General features: G+C 44.7%; 1 protein-coding gene across 2 annotated transcripts in view; it reads right to left on the bottom strand.

Moving 5' to 3' along the window:
• Window positions 1–10,133: 10,133 nt before the first annotated feature.
• LOC140395576 (transcription factor MafG) overlaps window positions 10,134–26,865 on the bottom strand; it is a 61,735-nt gene continuing 45,003 nt past the window's right edge. For both annotated transcript variants that reach the window (XM_072483528.1, XM_072483526.1), the window contains one exon: window positions 10,134–16,389. In XM_072483528.1, the coding sequence (XP_072339629.1) occupies window positions 15,937–16,389 (453 nt within the window). In that variant the 3' untranslated portion in view covers window positions 10,134–15,936. The remainder of the gene's footprint in view (window positions 16,390–26,865) is intronic.

Here is a 26,865-nt window from a genome sequence, read left to right as displayed (position 1 = left end):
CAGCATTCATTGAAGTCTGGGTGGATTCTGATAAATCCATGGGATCTGTCTTGGTCACATTTGCTATTTAATAGTGTGTATATTAGACCATAGTTTACCTATCAACTTACATTTACCTCACCATAACCTTAAATGTTAGGGTACAAGATAATGTAAATCGTTTTATCTTTATTACCTTGTGCAGAAAAGCTTATTATTCTTTGTTCAAAGACCGTGGAATCGTGTGGTTTGTGGTTTTATTCTCTTAGCTAATGTCTTTGAATCGCAAATGTTGTCTATTTTAAACAAAAAGTTAGTGGTCTGTAACCAGAGTGTACCAAAAACGTGGGTGTGTGCTCCAAGTTGTTAATGACAACAAAATTTGCTTCTGATATAACACCATTGCAAATCTGACTGTGCAGCATTCCTTCAATTCCTGACACAGGGACACAAACACAAAACCTTCTTGCCCAGTGGTAAGGAGGCTACCAACTGAGCCAAATGGGTTCTGAAATATCAGATTCAATATGGATTTAAAAATGACATTGATGCCAAATCAGAATCTGAATGGACGTCAAGACGTGAGCCATGGTTTGAACAGTCAATTAATTTTTCGGTAGCTTGGATCAGCTCACGCAGAAGTGATCTGAATATCTGTTCTATGAACCATCTACAAATTTTGAAATCATTTGTCACTAATCAACTTGTTTTATGTAAGCACAGCTGTTCCGTACAATGTGTTGAGACATTGCAAACGTGCACTTATGCTCTACCCTGTTACACTAATATGGTGATGTTTTCTACATTGTATGTGTTGTGTTTTTATGATGACATAAAGGCACCAATAACTCATAAGAAATTGCATAAACATACCATGGGTTCATTTATTTAAACTAGACTCATTAGAACATATGCACATGGATAGAAAACCTGAAGACATCAGCAGCAGAGCTGTGCTCACAGGCCGAAGTGAAACTGAAACTGGATCATGTGACATTTCCCTTCTCGTGATGGCATGCTGCTATCCCTTAAAGACATATTACAAGACTATTCCCACTGGAATAGAACATAGAACATTACAGCGCAGTACAGGCCCTTCAGCCCTTGATGTTGCGCCGACCTGTGAAACCACTCTAAAGCCCATCTACACTATTCCCTTATCGTTCATATGTCTATCCAATGACCATTTGAATGCCCTTAGTGTTGGCGAGTCCAAAGTAGTCGCCAGTTTCACTATTCCCTCCTTAAAGTTAATTATGCACCTTTAAACTGTATTTTGTGATGAAAAAGAACAACAAAGCCTAACACATGAAAGGTTAAGAAACAATCAACAACCATATAAGATGTTAAGCAAAATCCAACCAATTTCTCAATCGAACTGGAATTAATTTGTCTTTATCTAGTGGGGGCCCCTCTGGTGAACCAAACATCTTCAGCCACCAGTGTGTGCATTATATATACCAGCGTTCTTCAAACTTTTTTTCCGGGGACCCATTTTTACCAACCGGCCAACCTTCGGGACCCAACCCGGCCGACCTTCGCAACCTACGCCGGCCGACCTTCGCGACCCACCATTTTCTCTTACCTCATTTGCTGCTTGCAAAGATGGAGGAAATGGTTTTGGGTCCCTTTGGCCCTCGTACACATTCCTCCAATGGAACCTGTTGGATGTAGGTGAAGCCTTCCGGCGTCGGAAAGTATTGGGTCTCCATCTGTCCAAAGTTCTGCATTTTGTTCCTGTAAAATTTTATCAAATAAAATCCCCCCGAACTTGTAAAAAAAAAAATGAATAAAATAAATGAAAAAAATGAACAAACCCCTCTCCCGAACTTGTAAAAAAAGCTGCGACTGTTTTTAAAAAAAGCGGCCACACTGTGCATGTGTGCCCGATCATCGGCCCGCATGCGCATAGTCTTGCGCATGTGCGCCGATGATGTGGCACGCATGCGCAGTGCGGCCACATTTGTTTTACATGTTCGTGGCCCTTTTGAAGGCCGCTTGCAGCCGGCGTTGTTAACAGGCGGCTGTTGCGCGCAGATTTGCGCGAGCTGGAGCGCCGCGACGGATGGCTCCGCGACCCTCCTGACACCCGCCCGCAACCGAACGCGGGTCGTGCCCCCCCCCCCCCGAGTTTGGCAATGCCTGATAATTACTACACCAGATAGGCACAGTCTCCTAAGGCACTGACGCTCCATCATTTACAGGTAGCTAACACTTGGGCAGTATACCCGATACACTCTTTGGGCCTTCTTCCAACAAGGAGGATGCATTTGGGATGGAAAGGACACCATTACCCTACCACCTAATGTCCTGTTGCTGTCGATTTGCATCACCCTCACTGTTTGCCACATCTCCCAAGATTGGTTTCATCAACATCCAGCATCCGTCATTTATAAGCATCACAAAAAGCAGTGATCCTCGCACTGACTCTTGGGGAATCAGCATAGTCATCCTTTCGGCTTCTGCCATTTTACCTCGGCTGGCCACAGTGCTGGATGATCACCCTTCTCCATCTCCTCCTGTCAGTCTCCCATTCCTCTTCCAATCCTTCTGTGTTTAAGTCTCTTGTCACCACATCTTTCCATCTCTTTTTAGGCCTTCCTCTTCTCCCAGTTCCTGGCAAACCGAACTGCATCATTCACCTCTCATTTCCTCTCTCGCTCTCTTTCTTTGCAATGGATGACCATATAATTTCCATCTCATTTGGTTACTTTCTTCGATGCTCTCACAATCTTGACTGACCCCCTGAGGTTCTGGTTCCTGATCTTGGTTTTTCTGGTTGATCACGGCCAATCCACCCAACATCTTTATTATAATAATAATAATAATAATAATAATAGCTTATTGTCCCAAGTAGGCGTCAATGAAGTTACTGTGAACATCCCCTAGTCGCCACATTCCGGCGCTTGTTCGGGGACGCTGGTACGGGAATTGAACCCGCGCTGCTAGCCTGGTTCTGCATTGCAAGACAGCCATTTAGCCCATTGTGCTAAACCAGCCCCTGACCTTTAGACTGGGGTGGGTGGAGGGAGCGGGGGGGGGGGGGGGGGGGGGTGGCTACTGGAGCTGCCAGAGGAAGACACAGGGAGAACATGCACACTTCACACAGTCACCCGAGGCTGGAATCAAACCCGGGCCTCTGGCGCAAAGTTTCAGTGCTAACTACTGTGCCGCAATGCTGCTGTTACCCGACACACCCAACTCAGCACCCACATCTCATTAGTACCCAATCATCGTTCCTCTCATCCCAACGTTGCCCAAATTTCTGAACTTTGTGGCCTGCACAGGCAGGTCTATCTGTTTCGTAGATTCTTCCTGCCTACCATCCGAAAATCACCAATAACCACTGCTCGCTGTTTTTGGTCCTCACACCAATTTTTAAATCCAAGAAACTTAATTTTGTTGAGCTACCTTTTATGTGGTACTTTGTCAAACATTTTCTTCCAATGTAGACAACATCCACTACATTCTCTTTACCTGCTTGCTCTGTTACTTCATCAAATACAATTAGTCAAGCATAATTTGCCTTTTTACAAATTCTTGCTGACAATCCTTAATTAACTTGAAACTTCTCCAGTATGTGTGGGTTATTTTCTGAATATTGTTTCTAAGACCTTAACCATCAGTGATGTTAAACCAACTGATCTGTAATTACTAAGACTGTTCTTAAACCGGTTACAACCTCCTGGGCTAGTGCACAGTCAATTCCAGCCCCACTTGAATCAGAGTCACAACACAATTGAAATTAAGAAATAATTCTTAGAAAAACACCCAAAGTCTTTGGCCCTTAGCAGACCAATAAGTACAGTAACCAGGTTTGTAAATTTAAACACAATTAAGTTTATTAATAACTATTAAATATGCATTATTTACAAAAAAGGTAACTTATCTAATTCCTAACACCCTCCCCCCCCCCCTACTAAAACGTGTCCCACCCTCTATACACACACACAAACAGACAGACACAGAGCGGAGGTCAGGGATGTGAAAATAATAATGAAAGTAAAAAGAAAAGAGTCTTTGTTTCAGATGGTTCTTTCTAGAACACCTTTCTTCAGCGAAGGCTTTCAGTTTGAGGTTTTCGCTGTAGGTTCATTCAAGTCTCTGCAGCTTCAGAAATACAGCAGCTGTACAGCTTTTCTGAAGAACAAGGGCGAAAGAGAAAGCAGGTCCTTTCCTCGGAGTGTCCAGGTCTCCAGCTGCTTTTCCCCTGGTTCTCTGAAAAATCAGGGCCCAATCACCGTCTGTTACCGGGCAGAATATGGTCTTTTGGACAATTCATTGGCCACCAGCCAAGCAATCGAACCGAGTCCTCCACCGATCTCTCAGGTGCCAAAAGAATCTGAGTTCTGCTGTCCAAAGCTAACAGAGTGTACTATGTTTTAATTTTTGAGTTTCTCATTTCCCCTGCTCAGCTTGACGATATATGCCCATTGAGCATCTATGGATCAAAATGATAACAGCAAAAATAAATAAATGGGAAATAAGGGAATCAACAGGAAGGGCTCGTACATACCTCCTTCCCCAAAAGGAATGAAACATCAGGGCACAGATGTTTCATTATGAGGTATGCAAGACATTAATCACAAACATATCACAAGCTACAACCTTCACTCCTGCCAAATCATTCCCTAAAAGTAAGCCTACTCAGTCCACTGGGAATTTCTTAACCACCCTGACAACTACCGGACCGGACACTAAATCACACTCCAATTGTACTTTGTACAATGGAACTGGGATATAATCTTCACGTATCCCATTCACTAATACCTTTGCTTTCATTGAACTCTCTGGAGGGAAAACCAAATCTTTCTCCAGTAAAAGAGTTTGCCTAGCACTGTGTCCCTTAAAATAATTATGGGTTTCAATATATCCATTGATGAAAATGGGGTGATCCTTCCCTTATTACAGTCTGCCCTGTAGTATTCTCCACTTTAGTTTCCTTTGCAGAATCCTCCTTATGAACTCTCAACAAGTCCCATGGGCTTTCCTCGCAACTTCCAACAGGCTGAACAAACGTGTCCCACCTTATTACAATGTTAACACCGAGGCTTTCGAATCTCACCTTCACCCTTCAGTACCTTCCTTCCTGCTCGGAGAGCGTTACCAGCAATCCATTGCTTACCTTGGATACTGCCTTGCTTTCACTCTCCCACTTCCTATCCTTTTCAAAATTATAGGGGTGATGGATCAGCTCATAATCGTCAGCCATTATTGCTGCTTGTCCAGTGGTTTTCACCCTTTGGTCTCAACATGAATTATCATGGAAGGTAGGGAATTCTAATATTCTACTAAGAGAATGACCTCTCTCAGAGCCTCAAAGGTAGTTTCAACTCCCAATGCTCAAATCCATCTATTAAAATTGTTCTGCTTAACTCTTTCAAATTCAGCATGTCTGTCACGCTGTCTCCTTAATTTATGAAACCTTTGCCAATATGCCTCAGGAACCAGTTCATATGCACCGAGAATAGCCTTTTTAAAAAAAAAAAAACCTCGTCATAATTCTTCCCCCCCCCACCCGTCCCCGGACAGGGTGGCATTAACCTCCTGTGCCCGCCCCGTCAATAGACGTTCCATTGGTATTGTCCGCATTTCTTTTGGACACTTCATTTGGGTTGTGATTTTCTCAAATGCCCTAAAAAGGTTTCTACTTCCTTCTCTTCAAACTCTGGGAGGGCTTACATGAACTTGAACATATTGCCATAGGAGTTTGTTCTAAGATAAAGCTCCTCTTTATCTCCTGGCAGCTCCCTTTCAATTTCCAGAACCTCAAGCAGGAACACTCTCTCTTTTGCTTTTTCCTCTCTGTAATTCTAACCCCCTCATTTCAATTTGTAAAGATTTGTCTTTTGGGGTTTTTTCCAATACTTTCTCCGTTGTTTTTAATTCCCTCTCATGCTCGACCTGCGACCAAATTCGACCTGCGACCAAATTCTCTCCAGCTCAATTTCCCTACCAGAACTTTGTGCACTTTCCTGTGTTTCTAACAGATCCAAGAATTCAACCCATATATCATGGGTTGGATTCTCCGATTCTGGCGTTTTGGAGGCTCCGTGGCATTTTACGTGGGAAAAATCGTCGAGGCCCCAGCACCGATCCTCTGACCGCCGGAGGGGCTAGCTACCGCACCATGTAAAACGCAGGGCCTTCCTGATACAAACGTCTGGAGAATTGTCGGGTCCGTGACCGTGCATGTGCACGGCAAGGACCTGCAGCAGTCGCGCCATACAACATGGCGCCGGCCGTGCGAGGACCTGAACTGCCAGATAGTGCCCCCTAGCCCCCCCCCCCCCCCCCCCCCACCAACCCACTCCGATGCAGCCCACAAATCCCCTCCAACTGTACCCAGACAGGGCACCCTGGGCCTGATCCCCATCATGGGGAAAATGTCAGCTTAGCAGTGCCAGGGTGCCCAGGTGGCACCAGCCGTACCAGTGTCACCCTGCCCAGAAGGCAAGCACCTGGGAGACCTCTCCATGAGTGCTGTTCCTTCTGGTACCTGTTTGTGGAGAACAGGACTGAATGGCGCTCGACTGAGGTCCCAATGCCTCAATTTGGTCAAGGAGAGCATTTAAGAGCGAGAATACCTGTCTCACTCTAACATGCAGATTTGAGAGTGATCCAGGCCACAACGGGCAGGATTCAGATCGCGGTCACTCATGAGATTGCATTAGACCTCGCGAGGCGTGGTGAGCCAGGTAGATCCCAGAAGAGGGATCTCCCGCATCTATCGACTGTGCTGCACTGCCTTTTGGGCGCAACACAGCTGGTAGATCGCACCCTTTGTGTCAGATGGTTGTTTGTAGCACAATTGTCTTCAATGGAGGCTTTCAGTTCAAGGTTTTCACTGTAGATTCATTCAGGTCTGTGCAGTTTCAGAAATACAGCAGCGATTTATCTTTTTTGGAGAAAAATAAGGGTGAAAGAGAGAGCAGGTCTTTTCCCGAGTGTCCAGGTCTCCAACTGCCTTTCCCCTGACCCTTTCTCATCCCACTCAGGCAGGACCCAATCACCGCCCATTACCAGGCAGAATACGATCTTTTGGTCAATTAATTGGCCACCAACCAATCAAACTGTGCCCTCTCAGGTACTGGAAAGTCGGAGTTCTGCTGTCCAAAACTAGCACAGTGTACTATGTTGTAACTTTTATTTCTCTCACTCAACAAGCAATAAGCCCATTTAGCACCCATGGATCAAAATGATAACAGCAGAAATAAAGAAATGGGAGGGAATCAGCAGGAAGTGCACTCACACACCCATTCGGTTTCTAGATTGGAAGATTATGGCAAGCTCTTCATCTATCGCCACCCTATGAGGTAAATTATTTATATACTGTATCCCAAATTGCTATTTCTGAAAGAAACCTAATTAACATTTGAATAGATTAGCACAAATTGCTCCCACCAACTCACAGGGGAATTTGTTCTATAAGTTGACCATTCATCAAAATATAAGGCGGGATTCTCCTGAATCCGTGCGATGGCCCGACGCCAGCGTACAAAAGGCACAAAGCACTCCGGCGTCGGGCTGACCGGAATTCTCCGCACGTCCGGGGGCTAGGCCAGCGTCAGAGGGTTGGCGACGTGCCAGCCGGCACCGAAGGGACTGCAAGAGTTAGCACATGCGCAGAACTGCCGGTGTGGTTCACGCATGCGCAGACTGGCCGGTGTATTCTAGTGCATGCGCAGGGGGTGTCTTCTCCGCGCAGGCCTTGGCGGAGCCCTACAGGGGCCGGCGCGGAAGGAATTTCCCCACAGCATAGGCCCGCCCCCAGATCGGTGGGCCATGATCGCGGGCCAGGCCACTGGGGGGGGGGGGGGGGGGGGGGGGGCACCCCCCTCGGACCGCACCAGCCAACTTACCTGCCAGGTCCCACCGTGTGGGACCATATCCAGTCCACGGCAGCGGGACTACCTGAAACAGACGGCCGCTCAGCCCATCGGGGCCCGGAGAATTGCCGGGGGTGGGGGGTGTCGCTGCCAATGGCCCCCAGCCGGCGCGGCGTGATCCCCGCCCCTGCCCAAAAACCGGCGTGTAGAATATGGCAGCTGGCGTCGGAGCGGGATTCACGCCACCCCCGGGTTTCTCCGCCCCAGCGGGTGGTCGGAGAATCCCACCCATAGTTTCTGCAAATTAATTTTAAACGTATCCACACATTCCACCACCAACCTCCCATCCCACCTCAATAAGTGCAGGCTGTGTCCTCAGCTTCCATCGTTTCTATTTCAAGTTTCGTAATTACGGAGAAAATAAGTTTAAAACAAAATTACAATCAATAAAATCAATTTGTGCCTCAGTCACATTGGAGTTGCTGGACTCCCACCTGAACACGGCTGGTATTCTCTCCTTCCCTATTTGGTGAAGTCAGAACACCAAGTTGGAGCCACGAACAGATCCAGGCTGCTAGTGATTGGAAATGCATCTACCTCAGTTCTGTGAGATCACTTATAGATTTTCATTTGGTGGATATCAAATCTACAACCTTTCCTGAAAGAACATACCTGATGTACTCCAGCTCAATCAAACAATTGGGGTAAGAATGGAAAAATTAAAGCCCAAGGTATCTGAAAAGTATGAAAGGAAAATCAGTTTGCCCACAAAGAATGCCTAAAATCACAGTTTGCCCACAAAGAATGCTATTAGGGTTCTTGCCGTATGTCCAACTATCCTTCGGGACATGGGCAGGGTTATTTGACATCAATAAATTTTACCGTTGGCACAATTCAGGTGCTTGATATGACTTTTGTTTTTAAAAAGCCCGAAACCTGTTCCAACACACAATGGAACATTGTTTCAAAGAGCATTTTAACTCCACAAATGTTGATGCTCACTGAACTGCCTAGCAATGAAGGAATTCATACTAGTTAATTATTACTTAATGGTTCATTTACTAAACCAAAATTATTTAAGGTGCGTGATTTTCCCATTGAATAGGGATTACTCCAGTCCTTTCACTAATTCAAAAATGGGTGTAATACATTGTGAATGCGTGGAGATTTGCGATACTTTTGAAGACTTAAGATATGACTTTTTTTACTTTACGCACGCTTCCCCCAATTTTAATCTTTTACTTGTTCTCCATATTTTGTGCAGTTTCTTGGTTAATTTTCTTCCACAAACCCTGGCATTGATTAAAAAAAAAAAGCCGGTTTAGCTCAGTGGGCTAAACAGCTGGTTTGTGATGCAGAACAAGGCCAGCAGCGCGGATTCAATTCCCGTACAAGCTTACCCGAACAGGCGCTGGAATGTGGCCACAAGGGCTTTTCACAGTAACTTCATACTTGTGCCAATAAAAGGTTATTATGTTCTAGCACCAATTTCCACAAGTTCTATACCAATCAGTTCCACAGTATATTGGAGCAGTACCACTCCTGTCCCTCATAACTCACAAGCAATTTTTAAAAAAGGCTTAAAATTTTTTATTTTGCTGTCCATCGTTGCCTAGTGGGCAGGTCAGCACTGCTCCCTACTCAGACCTCGACGATGGGTATGGTTAATAATTGCAATCATCGGGGAGAAAAGGACAGCTGGGAAAAGTGGCCAAGTGCCGTGCGTTCCATTTTAACTTCCCCCATCCTGCCAGGTTTCCACCAGCTGCGGTGAGTTAAATCGAGCCCACAATGTAATAAGTACCATGTGAACCTGACTGACTGAACCTCATTGGCAAATCTGTGCTTCTGAAGAAAAAGAATACTTCTATAGAAGAATCCAGGTCATCTGCTTTTAAAAAAAAAAAAGAGGCTTCACTTAGTAATTTTTGCACTTCAGATACTGCTAAGGGCAAAATACGTCCAGCTTTTCAGTTGAATTTGGGTTTGATCTTTTGACATTTTGAAGGGGAATGGAGCAATTGGACTGTCATTGTTTCTTGGATTAAAGGATCATTGTGTCTTGGATTGAAGTGATGATCCACAAGACCAAGAAAGAAATAGGTTGTAAAATTTAGGAGATTTTATAGAAAAATTCCTCCTTGGAAATTAACTAGTTAAAAAATATATACATTTAGTTGTCACTATATACATTCACTAATTAAATAAATCCCTTCCTAAAAAGGTCAAGTTGATGGGACAGAAGAACAAGTCTACATACAAATTAGATCACACACTTCTTCTACACATTGTAAAAGACACATCTTGGCATTCCACTAGGCTAGATCACTTTAAAAGGTGTTTATTGGTCATATATAAAATAAAGTCAGCTGTATCTCAACAAACATACAGTATATACAGAAATAAATTAATGTGTCCAATGGAAACGGATAGTTAATTTTCATGGCGGTTATGAATACATACTTATCTACAGATCATAAAGTACAATAATTTAGGTAATAAATACTTATTAAATGGACTCTTTATACAAAGTACAACAACAGTGATTCATTACACCCTTTGAGCCAGAACGTGATACAGAGCATTAGTCAACAAAATAGTTTTACCTTTAATAATCTAATACTGCACAAATTCCACATCATTATATTGGCTGGTTGTAAGCAGCCTCCTCCTCGTTATCTGAATCCTCAATAGTGTGATTACAATGTTCCTGGGAAGTGAAAAGTAATAACATTTCCTTGCGCTTAGATTTAGGTCTCTTAAGCACCCAGAACTACATCCCATTATTTTGCACCGATGACATAGGACATTATTTATTTATTTTTATCGTAAACCCATCGAGTCCATGGAAAATCTTTTGCAAATACAATGGGCTCCAAAGTTCCAGGCAAATTGCACAAAGAGGGGCAAGTAAATTTATATCAGCTTCAAATTCAATCCAGTACCCAGCCTTGCATAAGTATCAAGAAAAGCATTAGCTGAATCTGGTACAATATGTTGTAAGTACAATGATAAACTAGCCAGCTGCAATCGAAAAACTGTTGTCAAAAATTAAGATACTGCAGCTAGACTCCAGCTCCTTGCAAAAATAAAATCTACAGTAGCATTTTCCTCCAATACATATCACTTCCCAGCTGATCGCCAGAAACAGGTTCATTTTGAAAGATCCAAAAACAAAAGGGGACCTGACCCTTTCCCAACTTCCACTTCTAATTCTTTATATTTAACTTCCCAGTGACATGCAATCACCCACTAATGTGCTTGGCCAATAATGGGCAGTAACACTTCTGAAAATCTGCCAGCGTCTGGCCAAAGGGCTGTAATAAATGCAAAGCTGGATGCAGCACTCTGGCAACAGTGCAACAGAATACCTGCCCAATCAACTCCAAAAAGTGAGCAACTGCTCTGCAGCAAGATGGGGATTATACATCCTGGGTCACAATCGTATTTACAATAAAATGCAGCCAGGAAGGATGAACACCCTTGTCTGGTAGCATACTTCCACTTTTTTTTTGCCTAAATTTGATTAATAGGGAAAGAGCAGTATGGCTGAACGTTTGCTTGCAAAGTTGGGAAGTGCAAACCAAATTACTGGTTTGTGACGTGTGAAAGTTTGGTCATCAGGCAAGAGGTGAATATCCAATTGAACGGACAGCTTGGTTTCAGATTTCTGATCAATTTGAATCCCATTTAATTACTGCAGAAAATAAGAAACTATTCTTCACCAACATGCCCAGAATAGGTTTCATGTGGGCTCGAAGTCAAAGGGTTTAAACACGATAGTGATGTTCTTTTTTTGCTGTTTGTGCTAATAGATAAAAATGACCATTGGCATGTATTACTCCAGTCTATAACTTTGTGCACACAATAACAGACACACGCACACACACACAAACACTCCTGTAACACAAGTAACTATTTAGCCCTTATATTAAACACATTATTTGCACTATAAGTAGTCACCCTTGTTATCTGTGGGGCACTATTCGAACACGTTGGCCTGGACACCAATTGCTGCTTGCATATTTGAAGAACCTCACTTGACAACAGTCACCAAGCCGTACACATGTACGCCACACACCTCACATACAAAGCACTTGCTAAAACAAGCACTTACACACTCCAGTCACAGAATAAACGTCACAAGCTGACAGCATTAAAGGACAGAGAAAAACAAATCACCACAGCATCTGAATGGGAACCAGGACAAGGTTTCAGTTATTATTCTTGTAATTTTCCGAGCGTGGAGGGAAATTTTTTTCTTAACCTACTTGCTATATATTGATCGATTTGTATAAAAAAATGCCTTTTTCGAAAAGGGGCTAATTATGAAAATAGTTTTTTTTCCCTTTCAACTCCAATGGCATTGGAAACCCATACCTCAGGTGCCACTTTCTCAGTCAGCATAGAGTATATCTCTCGGTTTAAAAATGTGGAGTTGATGCATTCTCTTGTGAAATAAGTCACACCACCCCCTCCCCACAAACTGCAGTTCTAGTGCAATTTCCTTTCCTCTGAAATAAGACTCCTGCTTCAAATACAATTATAATGCTATGATTCTGTTCATGCCTTCTTCCCGCCCCTCACAAATACATGAAACAAAACCTTGCTGGTATTGTGGTTAAAAAAAATTATTCTACTTTTCCCCAAATCGATTTGAAATAGGTTTGTTTACTCAAAACCAAATGGGTTATTTACAAGAATGGATAACACTACATCCTAAATTTCTAAGTGAAGCGAGAGAGAAAAACCTCACTAGATACACAAATTTAATTACATTGATTTGACTTTCATCTCAATTCAACTTTTAAAACTCTACTCTGTGATTGAACAGTTTAAGCATGGAAGTCATGTTTTATTTTTAAAAGTCCTTCAGAATCAGGTATTTTTGACCAGACAAGTTAGCGTTAAAAGCAATTAAAACGGAAGGCTGTTAATTATTCACTATCACTTAACACCTGGCTGTATGATTCCACATTCAACAATATGCTCACTGCCAGAAGACAAGGCTCAGCTTCATTTCTAGCGATAAGCTGCTGTGTCCTCACGTGATTACTTCAATCGCCACACAGTTTATGTATTATTCAAAACAGCTACACATTGCACGAAAAGCTGGCCAAAGGCAGGCATTGTGTCGGCACCAGACACTCAACATCTCAAACTGGCAACTGTATAGTGGTGGATGCAATGTTTTGCAAATATGTTGTGCAGCCTTGTATCTTCTGAACTAAAAATATATGTTGCACATCTCATTAAATATCCTACGTGAACCTCCCAAGGTTTGTACAACGTAACAGATCGCTGCAGGACAAGTTAGACATTTTATTGGTTTTAATAGGATTGATTGGGATTTCACCAAGAATTCTTGGTGGCTATTAAACGGGTTGTTGGGTAGGTTAAAATGCCATGTTCCGTTGAGATGCTGAGGGTATTTTGCACGGCCCTTTATGGCACAGATAGAAATTGTTTCTGACAAAAATAAGTCTCTTCTTACTGAAAACAATTGTGCAGAACAGCATTTTCTACAAGTACAATATCACAATTAGATAGAGGTGCGCGAGAAACCAAGTCATATTTGCAGTTTAGCCAAACAGAATTGTAGTTTAGACCAAACATCGGGTTAACGGTGAACAATTAGCAACTCCAATAACAGCTCAACAATTGAACAGCACCTTCGAATACACATTCAACATAAAATTACATTAGACATTGAATATATTTTGCATTTCCAAATCTTTAACTGTAATATAGAATTCTACTTCAATACAACTAAAGAACAAATCCCTTAGTTTGTGTTGGCAGTAAATGTGTACAAATTGATACAAAGTTCAGAGGTTACAACATGGGGACACTCTGGAGCTGACGGCGGTATACAGGCCAACAAAAGGTTCTCAAGGAATTCAAGATTCATCATTATTTCATCCCCCATATTTAAAGAAAACTGCAGAGCAACTACACATCTCAAAATGGTTAACATTGATGCTGTGCAATAGTTTAGTATTCCTGGTTCGGTTAAATGGGCCTATAAGAGTATTTCCGAAGAGATTGCTGATCAAACTGAACTGGAGGCTCACACCTCCTTGACGTTTGTTGCATTGATTTTAAAATTCACATGTGTAGCAAGTGTGGAAGAGGAAAAGATGGAAAAAGATGCACACAACATAAAACTCCATTGTGCTCACAACACAAATAAATACAGAACTAAACAACTGTAAAATAACACTAAACTGCATATCAACACATCACAGATACATCACCCCGGATCCAATTAACACACTGATTCACCAGAAAGCTATTGATCTCAATAAGCCACTCTAGAAACATCTGTAAAAGCTATTAAACAATTTTTTTGTAATTTTTTGTATATAAATATTGTACGATAATCTGTGCACTTATAAAAATTAAACTCGAATACCCTTACATGTTGACAAAGATACTTTGTATACATACACTAAAGAGGAACTTTTACTATCAAAGATTCTCTGAATAATTTTTCATTCATATGGTTAATCAGCCCCTTCTACTCACACTTGATTTTTAGAAGCAATTTCAAATGTCTGTAAAAAGTCCAATACAGTCATTTTAATTTTTTTTGGCTGAGTGAGAGAGAGAGAGAGAGAGAGAGAGAGAGAGAGATGGTGGTGGGAGTGGAACAGCAGCTCATTCCAGTCAAAAGGAACAAACAATAACCCTTTTCCAGAAAAAGTAAACCGTGCAGCTAACAGGGCTTTTACCGTAACAGTGTCTCTTCCGATACTTGCTGTTGCTCTTCTTTTACCACTCAACATCAGTGGTAATCTGATCATTCTCTGACCACAGTGCACGAGATGAAACAGCATGTTGTGGAAAGTATGAAATCTGTGAACTTCAGACACCAGACTTTTAAGCTCCAACTGTACGATATTCAACAATTATATATTACAATTTAATAAACTAGAAATAAAAAAGATTCAGAGAAAGAGACTGGGTTATCAGAAGCTGCCCATTTCGAGGAATCGAAAGCCACAAAGAATTAAGTTTTGATATGAAGACTGCACGTTTCAAATAATCAAAAGCTTCTGGTACAGCCTGAAATTCCACTGCCCTTCATTGGATAGTAACAAGCAGATGGCAGGGTTGCTGTTAACAGCTCAGTGTTACAAATGGCGCTATTAATTCTGCCTCCTCCCGTCTCTGCACTTGGAAAAAATGTTGCGCATAGTCTGCCAATGATAATTGGTCTTTTTGTTAAGTGTACAAATTAAAATCATAATTTCTAATTTGTGCTATAAATTTGTCAAGAAAGACCCACTGGTATATGAATAGAAAGGAATACTTAACCATATGAACAGGTCATTTGAACTACCTTACTCCATGGTGATACGGTACACCGTGTTCAGATGTGCATGAATGTGAGAAGCTGTTAACTGGTCAGTGCACAAAGTTAGCCACAAGATTTGAAATCAGAAATAAATACCTCTAATTTAAAAAAAACAACACATTGTACTGACAGACCATTTTACAACCCAATTGATTTAACTACTACAGCAGTGTACAATGTTGGAAGATGCTTAAACATGTCATGATGCCACTTCATTCAAATACAGAAACAATTTTTTTGTTTTGTTTTGCAAAGTTTGCTCAAGTTACAGCAAGGTCAATGAGCTTGTCCTTTAGGAAGGCTGTGGAACCACCATCGTTTGGTGTGTGTGTGCATGTGAAATGCTGTCATACAGCAAGATCTTCCCAGTCAATGAAGGTCTCCATTTTATTCACTTGTGGATACAATATGGTACTCATTATGAATTTGGTGCCCAAGTAAATATCGGACTTCCTACTCATTTTGATTTCACGCGGTTCAGTTAAAACTGGAGACCTTTACAGGAATTGTGATAAGAGGTGGACAAATTAAGGCCCTGAACATTGTTACCAAGTTTTAGTTGCTGTGATCAAATTAGGTTGACCATTCTAACTTTATCGAGTTGCCACAGTCCTGTAATTGCTTTTTTCTTGCAGAAAAATTGTATTTGGGGGCAGAAAGGATGGACTTTATTTTTTATTTTTTTAAAAACCTTGTGTTTAACTCCATAAATTGACCAGTTTTACTACAAACTAGTTTGGCTCTGGCCTGTGTCTACAGCAGTATGTACTAAGATCTTGCATCGGTTTTGGATTTGACTATTGTGATGACACTGGTGGTAGCCACTTTGCCTGGCATAATGGGGCCAATGGCAGAGGTGATGGGACCTCTAACTGGCATGACGGGTCCTCTGGCCACGGTCCTGGCGAAGCTCTGCAAGGCCTCATACTTGGATCGCAGGGCATCCAGCTCTAATTTCATGCTGGCATTCTCAGATGCCAGCTTCTCCACCTCTTGCTGAAGTTCTGCTTTCTGCTTCTCCAATTCCTCCTTCTGAGTTACCCGCTTGACACGGCAGCTGGCTGCGTAGCCACGGTTCTTGAGCGTTCTGCGGCGCTGCTTCAGCCGGATGATATCCTCTTTGGTTAGGCCCCGTAGATGCTGGTTCAGTTCTCGAACGGACATAGAGACAAGCTCCTGATCTGTAAGACTGGCTCCATTTTCACCTGGCTCCCGCTTCACCTGTGGGGGAGGGAAAGAAGAAGAAAGCTTTCAAAATGTGGCACCGACTTAAAGCAAGCATTTCGAAATTCTGACTCGTAGGACAAGTTTCCATTTGATCAATTAAACGTCAAGCACTTTCAAACCACTGCAGAGGTACACTGCATGTTTAACCAACACAGGGAGGGATTTTCAATATGAACATTAATCATCAAATTGAATCACGTGTATAAAGAATTGGCTGTAAATAGAGAGTTACATCTTATGGGCTAGATTCTCCGTCCCGTGACACCCGGATCGTGTTTCCCGATGGGACGGAGAATTGAGCATTGGGGTAAAATTAGGGGGTTCGATGACGGGGCGAAGACCCAATCGCGATGCTACGGCCCCTTACTGGCGGCGGGAACGAGGACCATGACCACGCGCTTTTGTATGCATTTAGCGGACCCAGCATTCTATGCTCCAGCCCTCCGTGATTCTCTGGTCTCCAGGGCCAGGAATCACATGGGCGCGGATGACTGGTGATCTCCACCAGCGTGGCTCTGTTGTTGTGGTGGACCAAGGGGTAACTCGCCCTCCCCTCCATCCCCACAAAGCATTGCCTGCCCTCCCCTCCTCTATCAGGCCCCTCCTACCCCCAGGGACCCCTGCAACAGGAAGACCCCATAACTAACAGAACCCCCCCCCCCCAGCAATCTGGGGGTGGGGGGGCTGCTTTGCAGTGCTGGAAGGGGGTGGACGACTGCAGGACCTTGCTATCGGGCCGCCCGTTGAAAAAGACAGCCCGATAGCGGTGCTCCCTCGTATTCCACGCCATGCATAAATTTGCATTGCATTTGCGCTCCCAGGGGCATGGGCCGAGGGGTTGGGGTGAGCGGGCACGGACCACCATTGCTGCAGCCTGCAAGGCAGCCATGTGGCTGCACACTTCGCTGACTGCCCACTGTGAACTTAGCACCATGGGTTGTATGGGTGTCTCCCCAGGCACCCCCCCTGGCCCCAGCCGACCCATCAACGGGATGGGTATGCTGCTGTGCCATCTTCTTGGCTGGGTTGAGCATGTGTGGGGAGTGGAGTGCCTATGTGCAGCTCCTGCTCGCCAAGCTCTTAGGTGCCAATCCAGACAGCAGCAAATCACACACCAGTGTTCGTTGGAGTTGCACTATCATAGAATCCCTACTGTGCGAAAGGAGGCCATTCGGTCCTTCGAGTCTGCACCGACTCTCTGAAAGACCACCGTACCTATGGTCAAGCCCCACCCCAACCCCATGACCCAACCCAACCTTTTGGACGCTAAGGGGCAATTTAGCATGGTCAATCCACCTAACTTGCACATCTTTGGGCTGTGGGAGGAAACCGGAGCACCCGGAGGAAACCCATGCAGACAGGGAGAGAAAGTGCAAATTTCACTCAGACAGTGACCCGAGGCCAGAATTGAACCCTGGTACCCTGGCGCTGAGGCAGCAGTGCTAACCACAGTGCCACCCACTAGCTCCATGTGGCACCTGCGCCAGCCCATTATGATGTCGTGAATCGCTTCGGGTCCAGCACTGCTTTTGGGGTCATAGAACTCACGCGGTGCAGTCCCTTAGTCTCTTAAATGAAGAACCGGCTCCCAAATGGAGAATCACGCCCTATTTATTTGCAGAAGTGTGTTCATATGAGGGTTGATTCTTTGACATTACAAATATATTCTCCCTCTATAACCCATGCAACTTTTCTGCTTCCACCACCATTTTTGATACATCATCAAAAATAGCTATTTGTATACAAATTCTAACGTTTAACTGAATTGCCCATCTTACCTTAGGTTAAATAAATGACAGGAGAGGAATTAGTTAAGAGAAATGGTGAAAATGTTAAACAAAAAATAACTGGCCATGTTCAAGGATACAAAGGCACCAATCGTAGTTAGGAAGTTGGGAAATCAACCTTCTCACTCCAAATAAAGATGGGAAATAAATGACCAGGGAAGGACCTTAAAATAGACAGTGTAATGGGCAGAAATGCAGATAGCTGCAGCACAGAAGTTTTGGGGGTCCTCGTGCACAGATCACAAAAAGTTAGCATGCAAGTTCAGCAGGTAATAGGGAAGGCAAATGGAATGGAATGTAAAATAGGGAAGTCTTGCAAAACTGTACAAGGCATAGTTAGTTAGACTACACCTGGAATACGGTGAACAATTCTGTCCCCCTTATCTAAGGAAAGATATACTTTTATTGGAGGCAGCCCAGAGAAGGTCCACTCGGTCGATTCCTGGATTTTCTTATGAGGAGATGTTGAGTTGGTTGAGCCTGTACTCACTTACTGGAATTCAGAAGAATAACAGGCAACCTTATTGAGACAAATAGAATTCTTAAGGGGTTTGACAGGATGCTGAGAGGCTGTTTTCCCGTCTGGGAGAGTCTAGGACCAGAGGGCATAACCTCAGAGCAAGGGGTCACCCATTTAAGTCAGAGATGAGGAGAAATTTCTTCTCTCAAGAGGGTAGTGAATTTGTGGAATTCTCTACCGCAGAGAGCTATAGAGGCTGGGTCATAGAACATACAGTGAAGGAGGCCATTCGGCCTATCACGTCTGCACCGACCCACTTAAGCCCTCACTTCAACCCTATCCCCATAACCCAATAACCCCTCCTAACCTTTTTTGGTCACATGAAATATGTTCAAGCCTGAGATAGACAGATTTTTAATCATTAAGAGAATCATGGGTTATGGAAGTAAGGCAGGAAAGTGGAGTTGAGGATTGTATCAGATCAGTCGTGATCTCATTGAATGGCAGAGCAGTCTCAATGGGCCGAATGGTTTACTGAGTTCAAGGGGTGAACTCGAGAGAGAATAAAAAAAGGGAAGGATTATATAAAAAGGAGGAGACAAGGTGAAAAGGTGAGCAGCCTGGTGGACTTAATGTTATGTAGCTAACTTGCCGGGAACAAAGTTCACTAAGATAACAGGATGCCAGAAATTCCTAACTGTACCATTCAAAGTGGTTACGTGACCTCAAGGTAATATATGAAAAGATAATGTATCTACTGTAACTATTCCATTAAAACTCCTGATAAAAAAAAATCAGTCTTCTACATAAATGAATTGGGTAGTGTATATTCACAGTGCTGATGTTGGGAACAATTTGGGACTTAGCTACCTCCATATCTAAAATTTAAATCAGAAATTTGTCGTCACCCTCACCTGTTATTTTTTTGGTTCAGTCATGTCAGATAGTTTCATTACTGCAATGGTCTCAAACGTTCACAGGTTAAATGCTTAGATGGTCATTAATTTCCCGTACAAATTGCATTAAGTGCTGTTATTTGTTTAATCCAATCAGTTGATTAACTGGAATGATCTGTGGCTTGGTGGTAACCAGTCAATGCAAGTGCAGAACCTCAGTGGGTATGAAATAAAAATTAATATTCATTAGTGCCTACAGGGAATCAACTATTTTCAGATAGGTAAATATCAAAGCCCAGTTATATTACTGTTATAACCTGCCTGCTTACCATTGGCTGGGGTCTAATGACAATCCCACAATCCTGTGGGAGTATGAGCTTCCCCAATGAGGGGGGGGGGGGGGGGGGGGGGGCGGAGAAATCATTAGCAGACTCCCTGTATAAATAAAGCTGGCCAGTTTGGAACCAGCAGGAAGGAGTAAGTAGCAAGTGAGGTTGCTCCTGTTGTGTGTATATGTTATTGTAAATAAATGTTATTTCTTTGTATCCTTGAAACTTGTGCTGGATTCTTCGTGGCCCTCACTAAACTGGCGACGAGGGTTAAAGTGAATAGCTGTCTACACTGCTGAAGCCACCTCCCTGGATTTTTTTTGGATACAGGTTGGAAGTTGTTTTCTATTACACCATGCCTCTGTATGGACGTTTGGATGTTTTTGATGCTGCGCTGGAAAGCTGGAACCAGTATGCACAACGGATGCGTTACTGTTTCCGGGCAAACAACATGGGCAGCACGGCAGCATTGTGGATAGCACAATTGCTTCACAGCTCCAGGGTCCCAGGTTCAATTCCGGCTTTGGTCACTGTCTGTGCGGAGTCTGCACATCCTCCCCGTGTGTGCGTGGGTTTCCTCCGGGTGCTCCGGTTTCCTCCCACAGTCCAAAGATGCGCAGGTTAGGTGGATTGGCCATGATAAATTGCCCTTAGTGTCCAAAATTGCCCTTAGTGTTGGGTGGGGTTTCTGGGTTATGGGGATAGGGTGGTGTGGGCTTGGGTAGGGTGCTCTTTCCAAGAGCCGGTGCAGACTCGATGGGCCGAATGACCTCCTTCTGCACTGTAAATTCTATCTATCTATGTAACATCACCGAAAACGAGCGCCAGGTGGTCATATTGCTCACCGCCTGCGGCCCGCATACGTTTGGGGTGATTAGGAGCCTTGCGTACCCAGCTGCGCCTGACATCAAAACGTTTGATGAACTTGTGAATTTAGTGGGTCAGCATTTTAACCCAACCCCGTCCACGATAGTCCAACGTTACTGGTTTAATACCGCTGAGAGGATCCCAGGAGAATCCCTTGCCGACTTTCTATCCAGGCTACGCAGGATTGTGGAGTACTGTGACTATGGTGAGACCTTGTCAGAAATGTTAAGCGACCGTTTGATTTGCGGTATTAACAATGCGGCTACCCAGAGAAAGTTGTTAGCTCGGCCAACATTGACTTTTCAACAGGCCATTCAAATAGTATTGTCCCGAGAGAGCGCAGAACGAGGAGTGCAGGAGATACAGGGAATGGAAGTGCATGCCTTGGGGCGCAACCCCTTCCATCCGAAAATGTCCCCCCGCACTCCTGCGGTACCTTGGGCGAGGCAACGTCCGGACCGACGGCAGTGGCCGTCGGACATCCCTCCCCGAAGGGAGTCTTCTCCAGAACCAATAGACGAGGAGCCATGTCCGTGTCAGACTTGTAAGCGCCGACCCCGTCGTGGACGCCGGTTCTGGGGGCGCCAGAGGCGCAGTCGTTCCGACTGAAACTGGGACCAGCCCAGGGGTCGTATCTTCCATGTGGATGAACCTGCGGCGACTACTCCTGAGAATGTGGAGACGGAGGACGACTGTCTGCAGCTGCATTGTGTGACAGCTCCCCGTGTGGCCCCCATTAAGGTGACAGTACGGGTCAATGGTCACCCGCTTGAGATGGAGTTGGACACTGGCGCAGCGGTCTCCGTGATCGCCCAGAGGACATTCAACCGCATCAAGCAGGGTATACAGACCCTTACATTAACCGACACACAGGCCAGGTTGGCCACCTACACGGGGGAACCATTGGACATCGCAGGAACTACGATGACCCCTGTTGTTTATGGACGCCAGGAGGGGCGTTTCCCACTTATCGTGGTGCGCGCCCATGGGCCTAGCCTGTTGGGTCGGGACTGGTTGCGCCATTTGCGCTTGCAATGGCAGCACATCCTCCAAACAGTTTCTGAAGGGTTGACTGAGGTGCTAGGACGATACCCAGATGTATTCCAGCCCAGTTTGGGGAAAATAAAAGGGGTCATAGCCAGTATCCAAGTCGAACCAGGAGCCACGCCGCGCTATTTCCGGGTGCCCCCGGTGCCTTACGCCTTGCTCGAGACGGTAGAAGGGGAGCTCACTCATTTGGAAACTTTGGGTATTATCAGGCCCGTCCGTTTCGCTGACTGGGCAGCACCAATTGTACCTGTAATGAAGCCAGATGCCACAGTTCGCTTGTGCGGCGACTATAAACTTAGTGAATATGGCTTCTCGACTCGAACGATATCCAATGCCTCACATAGAGGATCTCTACGCAAAGCTTGCAGGTGGACTCTCGTTCACAAAATTAGATAGGAGTCACGCCTACCTACAGTTGGAGTTGGACCCTGCCTCCCGACCATATGTAACGATTAATACACACCGGGGCCTGTATGAATATACACGTTTGCCCTTTGGAGTATCCTCTGCTGGCGCTATTTTTCAATGCTTTATAGAGGGCATTTTGAGAGGTTTACCGCCTGTCGCTGTCTACTTAGATGACATTTTGATCACAGGGACGTCGGAGCAGGAATATTTAGAAAATCTGGAGGCTGTCCTTCGACGCTTTTCGGAGGCTGGAGTCAGTTTACGTCGCACAAAGTGCGTCTTTCAGGCAAAGGAAGTAGTCTACCTGGGTTATCGGGTGGACCGCAAAGGCTTGCACCCAGTCGAAGAGAAGGTGCGCGCGATTCAACAGGCCCCCGCCCCGACTGACACTTCGCATCTTCGTTCTTTTCTCGGCCTCGTAAACTATTACGGGAAGTTCCTCCCCCTAATGGCAACTACGCTGGCCCCGTTGCATCTTCTGCTAAAGAAAAATCACACCTGGGTTTGCGGTCAGCCGCAAGAAACCGCTTTCGGGCGGGTAAAACAACAATTGTCGTCGTCTGGGTTAGTAACCCACTATGATCCTGGAAAGCCTTTGCTCGTCACATGTGATGCATCCCCGTATGGTATTGGGGCATCCTCGTATGGTATTGGGGCCGTCCTGTCCCACAAGATGGAGAACGGGGCCGAGCGATAGCTTTCGCCTCCCGCACATTGACTGCAGCGGAAAAAAAGTACGCGCAAATCGGGAAGGAGGGCCTGGCAGTGGTCTTTGCGGTGAAACGTTTCCACCAGTACGTGTATGGCCACCACTTCATTATCGTGACTGATCATAAGCCTCTGCTGGGACTTTTCAGAGAGGCTAAGCCAATACCGCCCATTGCTTCCGCACGGATCCAGCACTGGGCTTTGTTGCTCGCTGCATACGAGTATTCCCTGGAGCACAAACCAGGAACGCAGATAGCGAATGCCGACGCACTGAGCCGATTGCCTTTATCGACCGGCCCCATGTCGACCCCCACGACCGATGAGGTGGTTGCAACCCTAAATTTTATGGACACCTTGCCTGTCACGGCATCACAGATCAGTGAGTGGACCCGGACGGAGCCAGCCATGTCAAAGGTTCGACACATAGTCCGGTATTGTGGGCAGCATAAACAGCTCCCAGGCGAGTTGCGGGCGTTTTTCTCTAAGCTGTCAGATTTCAGCGTGGAAGACGGCATCCTCTTGTGGGGGACGAGTGTGATTGTCCCGGAAAAAGGACAGGAGCTGATACTGAGAGACTTGCACAATGGGCATCCTGGTGTGACCAAAATGAAAATGTTGGCCCGGAGTTATGTTTGGTTGCCAGGCCTCGACGTCGACATTGAGAAGGTGGCCCAAAACTGCTCCATTTGCCAGGAGCATCAGAAACTTCTGCCCGCCGCGCCCCTACATCACTGGGAATGGCCAGGGCGGCCTTGCATGCGGATTTCGCCGGCCCTTTTCAAGGATCCATGTTCCTTTTATTAATCGACGCCCAGTCTAAATGGCTAGAGGTACATAAGATGCTCGGCACAACGTCCTGCGCAACAATTGAGAAGATGCGTTTGACTTTTAGTACACATGGTCTCCCCGAGGTGCTGGTCACGGATAACGGCACTCCATTCACCAGTGAGGAGTTTGCAAGGTTCATGAAAATGAATGGCATACGCCATATCCGCACTGCCCCTTACCACCCAGCTTCAAATGGGTTGGCGGTGCACGCAGTGCAGACATTCAAACGAGGCCTAAAGAAGCAGAAGTCTTCCGGGTCGATGGATACGAGACTGGCTCGCTTTTTGTTTTCGTATAGGACCACCCCCCATGCGGTGACTGGGGTAGCTCCCGCAGAACTCCTAATGGGCCGGAGACATCGCACCCGCCTTAGTAGGGTTTCCCCGGACATTGGTGCAAAAGTACGCCGCACACAAGAACGGCAGACACAGGGATTTTCTCGGCATCGGCCGATTCGGCAGTTTGCGCCCGGTGACCCAGTGTTCGTTTGCAATTTTGCTGGTGGTGCCCAGTGGGTTCCTGGCGCAATCTTTCGCCAAACGGGCCCTATATCTTGCCAGGTGCAAGCCCAGGGTCGTCTCCAGCGCAAACATGTAGACCACGTTCGGTCCAGAAGACTATCCCTTCCAAAGATTCCCCGCCCCCGGAGCTCATTTCTACAGCCGCAGAAATCAGAGACAATGGAAAGTAGTCCTCACAATCTTCCTCTGGTGCCTCACTCAAAGCCTGCGCAGGTCGTTACAGAACCGCGCGGAGATAGAGACGCCGAGATGATAGAGGCAGCAGACTCTGACTCCGAGATGGAGACACAGGACGCATCAGAGGGGGAATCCTCGGGCCCACGGGCCATGGATGTACAACCGTTACGCCGTTCATCACGGAATCGCCGGTCTCCGTCTCGTTACACGCCGCCCGATCCAGCACCTCGTGCAAATGGTGTCCGGCCTGCGGCAAAACGAGTCCGACGCCCTCCTTCGCCAGGGTCTTCGGTTGATTCTTTGGACTTTTTTTGGGAGGGGTTATAACCTGCCTGCTTACCATTGGCTGGGGACTAATGACAATCCCACAATCCTGTGGGAGTATGAGCTTCCCCAATGGGGGGGGGGGGAGAAATCATTAGCAGACTCCCTGTATAAATAAAGCTGGCCAGTTTGGAACCAGTAGGAAGGAGTAAGCAACAAGTGAGGCTGCTACTGTTGTGTACATATATGTTATTGTAAATAAATGTTATTTCTTTGTATCCTTGAAACTTGTGCTGGATTCTTCGTGACCCTCACTAAAATTACCCATTTTAAAATAAGGATTTCAGTACTCATAACCTTAGACCATGACAAAACACATCACCATAGCAATATGAAGGCACCATTGCCCAGAATGTGGATAAAGCAAAGTCAGCAGAAAACCAGTAGAAAGAAGTCTTGATAATAGCTCAAAATCGCATTCCATAGCATACACAAATATTCAAACATGAAACATTCAGAACTTATATTGCACATTAAGGATTGACAGTTAACCATCAAATCAAATGTATTTGATTCTCATCCAAACTAATTAGGATGACATAGAGGTGTAGACAGATGGCTTCAGACTGATAAAATTCTCTTTAAGCATGATGATCCGCACGGCCATCTTTATTCCGGGATCATTCTATATTTTGATCTAACTACTCGCTATCCCTATTTTCATATTTTCACTTTTCCAACCTAACTCTTGAAGTAAATGCAAGCTGTTTTGCCGTCAGCAAGAAACCATTTCTGTATTATTTTGAAAGTTAAATTGTTTACAAGTTACTTCTCTTTAAGTCCTTTGCTAGCCAGATTTTATTACGAATAAATGTAATTTTCACTCAATTGTAATCAAATAGAGGCAATAAAAGATTCTTGTTTGCATCCGAGAAGTGTACCTCAAATTTCTACTGAGTTTTAGTGTTGCGAGACTTCACTAGATCCGCATGGTAGATCATTACAATTTGGCGCAGTCGGCAAAGGGGGAGGAGCGCAGAGCCGGAGGAAATCGGAAGACCGAATAAAGACGAGAAGGACGGAAGACCCAAAAACATCTATCCGAAAAACGGCAAGACTGGGGTAAGAAAATATCTTTTTCACCCATTAAAAGTCTTAAAGCCACATCAAATGGTGCTTTGACCCCTTAGAAAGGACCTTTTCAGAAGGGGTTATTCAATTGGGTGCCGGTCGTAGAAACTAAAATAAAACGGGACTGAATAGTAAATAGTCGCAGCGGTGTAATCAAAGATTGCACAAAAACATAGTTGACGACCAAAGAATTGTGTGTAAGGCTGAGTTTATGGCGGACATGAATCCTAAAATAGATTCAGAACCTTCAAAAGGTAGAGAACAACTTCAAGGGGAGTTTGTGCTGTAGCAGATGTCTCTGTTGATGATATATTGGGAGATCTTAGATTTATAGACATTTTGGACTGTCTAAAGTATCCACAAAAATTTTTTAAAAATATGACACCCTTACAGGACAGTGGTCCCTTGAAAACGTCAAAAAAGTTTTGGAAAAAAACCACGCGATTGATCAAAAGAAACCTATGAAATGGTCTTTTGCAGTAATGGCACAACTCCATAAGCAGCAAGAAACAATCACCAACACAAAACACAATTGCGAACTTAAAACTGCCAAAGAAAAACTAATGGCAGTCATTGACCAATTGCGAGCTGGAAAGTCTAAGCTCGAGAAATCTGATCAAACTGAAACACTATTGGCAGACTCAAAATGCAGAACTCAGCTATTACTATTACAAATTGATGAACTCCAACAAAAGAAAAATACTGACGCAGAATCCAAACTTCAACAGTTAATATCAGAAAATGATGGTCTTAAAAGTCAAAAGTGCCAGTTACTTGAGGAAAAATGTATTTTGGAAAGTGACAGGGACACCATGAAATGTCATAACAAATTAATGACAGACAAATTAACAGCACCACCAACGGGAAGAGTTGAAATGATTTTAACTAAGGCCCAAGATGTACCAGTGATATCTAAATCAAATCCTACATTATTACAAGCTGCTACTGACATGAAAACAATGAATACACTGATTGAAGTTCCACAGGGGGAGTATGGCCAAATGGACTATCTGTCCGTTTCGGGTTCAAGGACACTTTTACCCC

This window comes from Scyliorhinus torazame, chromosome 18, assembly GCF_047496885.1.
Source record: "Scyliorhinus torazame isolate Kashiwa2021f chromosome 18, sScyTor2.1, whole genome shotgun sequence".
Taxonomy (NCBI): domain Eukaryota; kingdom Metazoa; phylum Chordata; class Chondrichthyes; order Carcharhiniformes; family Scyliorhinidae; genus Scyliorhinus; species Scyliorhinus torazame.
The sequence above is the reverse complement of the archived record's forward strand: the minus strand, read 5'-3'. Positions and strand labels throughout refer to the sequence as shown.